This window comes from Clinocottus analis, unplaced genomic scaffold (genome assembly GCF_023055335.1).
Source record: "Clinocottus analis isolate CAN_PGR_092001 unplaced genomic scaffold, fCliAna1.0.p SCAF_19, whole genome shotgun sequence".
NCBI lineage: Eukaryota > Metazoa > Chordata > Actinopteri > Perciformes > Cottidae > Clinocottus > Clinocottus analis.
The window spans coordinates 15,074,377-15,080,376 of NW_027175920.1; the positions used below are offsets into that span (position 1 = coordinate 15,074,377).

The 6,000-nt window shown below is 41.8% G+C and overlaps 1 protein-coding gene across 8 annotated transcripts in view; it reads right to left on the reverse strand.

Annotated features, from left to right (window-relative positions):
• Positions 1–6,000, reverse strand: part of exoc6 (exocyst complex component 6) — a 45,184-nt gene that overhangs the window by 12,846 nt on the left and 26,338 nt on the right. For all 8 annotated transcript variants that reach the window (XM_068582660.1, XM_068582658.1, XM_068582656.1 and 5 more), the window contains 2 exons: positions 2,524–2,665; positions 1,495–1,568 (listed from right to left, as the gene is read on the reverse strand). In XM_068582660.1, the coding sequence (XP_068438761.1) occupies positions 1,495–1,568; positions 2,524–2,665 (216 nt within the window). The remainder of the gene's footprint in view (positions 1–1,494; positions 1,569–2,523; positions 2,666–6,000) is intronic.

A 6,000-nucleotide genomic window follows, 5' to 3' on the forward strand; every position in this document is an offset into this window, starting at 1 on the left:
AAAAGCTCTTTCGACAGGCGTGCGCTCCAAATCTCATCTTTCCAGATCCTGCCTCAGTTGCACTGTAATTCACAGTCAAGCCTTTGCAGATGTATGTAGACAGTGGAAAGACATTGTTTTATTTTGTTCCTGTCCGATATGAATGAAGTGTGTTTTACGAAGCGTTAACAAGGCAATTAAGCTGCTCTTAGTTCGACCTGGAAGAAAAACTTAAATTCAGAAAGTGTACGGTCATATTTATAGGTTTAGATGTAAGATTATTACCGTAATTTACATTTTGTTAGTTTACTTTGTTTATTTCTCAGAATAAAACAGGGCTTGTAACAAACTTACTGCAGCAGGAAATAAACGTTTCTTATCAATATATCAGGAATCTTTTTCTTCACAACACTTATGGGAAATAAACATGAGAGGTGGCACATTTTCCTTTCAAGTTGTCTTCTTCTCTGAGCGTTTTCAACAAACGTCTTCAGTATAGTGCTGTGACCTGGATGAATGCAGAGCCAAGCCTGAGCCTGAGGCTCAGATTAACAGATCAGTACAGACACAAGTTAATGAGACCCAGCAACACTTTACATACCACGGGTGTTCACAACAAAAAGGGAGGCATGGGCTTTGTGCCGGTGTATTTGGGAATTGGAATTTTCTTGCGCGGGTGAACTCTGGGACAGGTTAAAGTTGAAAAGGTAACGCAAAGACAGGAGTCTGGAAAAAAAGCAGCCAGTGAAACACAATATTGTTGGAAAGGTGAGATGTGGGACAGCTGAGAAATTAAGTAGAAAATGGTGGAAATGGACTGAAGCCAAATAAATTACTTTGCAACTAAATATTAATTATGGTCCGTTCTGGCTTTTGTTTTTTACCATCTTTATTTCTTGGTTCAAGCACTTGGCTAGAGACAGTTTTTAGTAGAATGGACGATTTGCTCAGCCTCGCCCACCTTATGCTTCTCCATCGAGCCGTCAGAGCTACCATGAAGCACACGCTGTCACAAACTACACTTTCTAAATAGATATGAGAGTTCAGAGAGAAGCAGATAAAAGGTTTGACAATAGGCATTTCAACGATAAACCAAGGACGTCAAACTGATTCAGCAGTGAAAACCGGTTAAAAAAATTAAGAAAGAAGAAGCTAAAGCTACAGCTCACAGTGTAAAAGTGAACCACCACATCACCTGGCGATTGGAACTGAAGACAATGAAATGAACACACGCTGTTACTGTGAAGCTGAACCCATACAACGGGTGCTAAATTAAAGTGTTGGAGACTTCCACTGCTGGTCTCAAAAGAGACAAGCCTCTCCCTACACAGGCCGTGTTGCGTGATCAGATTTAGAGTTTCCAGCCCAATCACAACTTAAAACTCACCCAAAGACAAATTTTGGAGCAATAAATTAATTTGTGCAAAACGTATTCTCCTTGCAAAAATATCTGTGCAAAACAAACTGTGCTGGCTAAGATTGAGTTATTCCATGCAGCTCAGTAAGACTGTTTACCTGTCGTAGGTCGATGAAGGCCAGCTGGAGTGTGTCTCCTTGAAAGCCTGGGACCGGCTCTGAACTGGCAAACACTGAGAGGAAACAGAAATACAGACAACAATCAAATACATCATCAAAATACAGTACACATAGCGAGTAGAGACAAATCTGTGGCTCCCGGTCAGCTGCTTGGTGCTGGACCTACATATAAACTAGGGCTGGGCAGGTTAACGATTAATTTAGGTGCGCCCTCGCTCTTGCGTAGCATCACCGGACTATTTGCCTGACGTGAAAGCACGTATAGTTCTGTAGTTTCTGTCCTCAACGAGCACTGCGCGAGTGAGTCGCTCACCTCACAAAGTGGTCTGTCTATCAGCAGGCCTGCACTGCAAGCTTCGCGTCCCCAAATTGAACATTAGTCGCGCATGCGCAAAGCCGCCGCTGATACCTGTCAGCTGTCCTTCACATCTCCACCTCATTCAACCAGACATCAGTGCACTTGTTCAAGCCAACACAGACTGGACTTTTCTCACTGAGGAAGAAAAACTGAACTGGAAAACATGAAATGCACTTATTGCTTTCGTATAAAGTTAATCAATTGATGGTCAGCAAAGTAAGCAACAGACTGAACATGGACAACAAAAAAGGAGTGGTTTGTCCCTCACAGGGACCCTTACTACTGAACAGTACCTGTTCAGAAAAAAAAGAAAAAAGATTTATGAACTATATACGTATGTATGTTAACTCGCTGTTGCTCCAGAGTGTCGTTATATTGTTCTCATAACATAACTTTAAAATAAAAGCTGCAATACACTAGTTTTTACTTCATTATTGAATTTGGCGCATAATGCAATTAATCGCAGAAAAATCATCAGATTAATCAGTTAATTTTTTTCCACTTGCCCAGCCCTAATATAAACACATTGGACATAGCCGAGACACAGCTAATAAAATACCTCAGGGTTATTAGAGTTTTACACCTTGGCAGGGTTCTTTCCAATTATACTTTCATCAAGAAAAATGAACATCACATGTATTTGTACTTACATTCACACTGAATGACGTCTAAGTTGAATTGCTGAATGGCCCCCATACTGATCTGCTTGAGTTCTGTGTCCAGCAGCATCTGCATCAGTGATGTGGACAAATGCTTGCAGGCTGACATACAAGCCGTCTGGGCCACTTTACCCTACAGAGAGAGGGACAGGGAAAAGGAGGTAGGAGAAGAAAGGATGAGGGGAAGGATGAGAGGATGCAAAAGAGGAGGGAAAGGTGTAGGAGAGATTAGGATGGGGATGAGAAGGACAGAAAATAAGCACGCCGATCTGGGTAAAGACCTCTTGACTTTCAGCGAGGGATTGTCTGAGACTGTGGCTTACACGGGCAAAGTGAACAGCTGGTTGCCAACAAAACAAGTTGGTTTTAAACCACGACCAAACCAAAACAGGAGTCGCTGCTGCGTACATGCCGAGGGACCTCAACAAGAGCGGCACAAGACTGAAGGCTGGTGAGGAAACACTCACTCCAGACAGTCTGACTCTGCACCACTTATCCTCACGTTTTACATCAGTGCAGATGGAAAGGTGCATAAAGCTGTTGCAGCAGGGATTTCTATCGACATCCTGCACAATGTCGATGCAAATTGCAATAGCAATAATTGACAGAAGCAAGAAACAATGCATGTAAAACAGAGAAAAGCATCAAGACAGAACTTGTAGGTGTTTGGTGGGACAATAGTTGTTAATGAATGCCATGATGAATTGGTCAGAGCTCTGTTCTGGAAGCAGGCACTACTAATGTGTGCAGTGGTTGAGTGAGAGACGGGTGATGCATCGAACAAGGTGAAGGTGCATCATCTTTGATTTTTAGAACGTCGAGATGGAGTTACCCCAAATCCTTCGATTACTCCTAGTGGTGTCTACAAATTTGAGAAAGTTGTTGCTGAAATTGTATTAATGGTGCTCAAAGCAATGCAGAATTAGAAAAAAACTAAACACATAATCTTTCCAGTAGACTTCAACACCTGGTTAACGTTGTGAATTTCCACAAAACGACTTTGGCTAAGGTGCCAATTAGTACTTTTGTAAGTTAACCTTTGCAAGTTAAGTACTTAAGTCCACTTACGTACTTAAGTTGGTTTCACACGAGACGAGACACAAACAGTGCGCTCCAGGGTAAAAGCCCTGTGTGTTTGTAACTTAAGTCAGGTGCGCATGTTAGGTTGGTTACGTTCATGAAATGACTTATGTAAGTTAATTATGTTATATAGGTGACACAAGCTGAGTATGTTACGTTTAAAAAAAAAAAGAAAAGGGGTTTTCACAAGGGACTCTAACAGCGGTCTGCTGGGTTTGTTTGACCCACACATCCATCTCATTAATGAGATTTTTATGCCAGGGACCCTTGTTTTTACCATGTATATGTTAAAAGTAGTAAAATCATCATTGGGCCAAACAATCTGTCTATGAAAGGGATGAGACCATTTATGGTGCTATTCATTTCCTGACATGTAAAACATCACACAAACTAAAAACACAGCCCAACACATGCAGGTAAGGCACAACACAACTCAATAAACACCTTTACATACGTAACACGCCACATACCTCCACAGCCACGTGTACAACTCCAAAGTAAATAAGAATTGTGAGCGTTTCCACAACTTGAGGTGTTCTTTCTGGATTTTGCTCCTTTTTGTGAGCAGGTATGTTTGAACTCATTATCCACATTGTATTCTTTATCTCTACTCAAGTGTCTAAAACGCTCACAGTAACTTTGAATGGATCTGTAAAGAACAGAACAGCAGCTCAACACAATCCATTCTCACAGATACACATGCAGAAACTCTCCAGCCTAGGGATGATGTGGGGACCCCAATGCTAAGGAAACCGATGATCACCCAGATTAAAAACAACACTGAAAAGACAATCAGTGATTCCTGTTATTTAAAGACATAAGAGTAAAAAAAACAACCTTAAAGAGCCACATGGGCTTCATATAAGGAATGTGAGTGGTGAGCTTTAGAAAACGAAAGCAATATCTATAGCTTTCCTTTGTTTGAGCTCCACAGCATCCCTTTTAACGTTCCTAATGCTGACAAACCGCAGTGATACATGGTGTGGCAGCAACAAGGTCTGTCCATTCGCTCTGAGCTGGTATCACATCTCAGCCTAATGAAAACTGCAAGTTTGTTCCATCACAAAATTGAATTGCTGACTCTGCATAGACTGGCAGCCTGCGGGACCATTCACACACACACAGATGTGCCTCAAAGAGAAATGCACTCTAATTTAGAAAACTCAGTTTCAAGTCATCGTTTTTTTGGACACACAAAAACTGAGCCGGTTGAAATGGTCTTCAAAATGTCAGCTTGGGGTTTTAGTCTAGAGGTGGGAAAAGAAGCCTCAAGTAAAGTAGCGGGGGGCCGTGTAGCAGTAAAGATAGGAAGAGCCCATCGCACAGCACGGCTGTTACCATTGAACTGTATTCATATTCCTCTGTCGGACGACGATTGCAAAATAGGGATTTCATTGATGGCTCAGTGCTGCAACCCAGAAGGTACCATTTGACTGGTAGCATTCCAGAACGTGGTCAAATCCATGGTTTTATTTGTTCTGTTGTAGAAAAAGATGTACAACATATGTGAAAACAGCTAAAACCTCTTAGTGGCTTGAAGTCGGTCGCTTTTAAATAGTTGCACTGTGATATTGTATGAGCAAAGTGGCATACTTCTTCTCAAAGGGACCGCATTACCCTGAATCCCTTATGTTAGATTCCTTGGCCTGAGGCCATACATTCTCATATACACCATGAACAGTAATAACCAAAGTTCTTTGAGGTACAAGCACGCAAAGGGGCCGAGGTAGGCAAACAGAAAAAGGGACGCAATTATCACGGAACTTGATGCCCTGAGGTTTCTAAGACTCCACTTGAGCATGTAGTGACACTGACAACATTCTCAAAGACCATGCAATGTAGTTCAAAGCTCAGAATCAGATCTTATGTGGAGTTTTGAGTTGAGATTACTTTGACACACGCGATGACAGTTGCTCTTGTGTCTGACTTTGAAAAAGTATGTCATAACAACAACATACATCTTTTTGTTCTAAAGTCATGACCTCACCCACTTCTGAAACCAAACCGCCCATATAAGCAAGACACAATGCAGAAGCCAAATTAGCCACTGAATCCATGTCTTATGGGGAAAAAAAGATTGTTTTTGTATTTCAAAAGAGGCGTTGACTTCAGATAAGTGAATCATCTTTCTTGGCCAGCACAATCTAGCACCCGTGTTGTGGTGGTTGCTGCTTGGTCCTCTATCACTCAAAGTCCCTCTGGACGACTATATTTATTGCGAAAACGCAGATGTACAGATTATTCTTCAATGTTCTTAGTAAGGGTGACAACAGGTGCCAGAAGAACCAACAAGCCTGTAGTGGAGCTTCCACAGTCAAACATAAGCATGCTTTTCATCTCCCCTCTGCCCGTAGAATGGCAGCATAGTGTTGTAACAGCAAGGCAGTA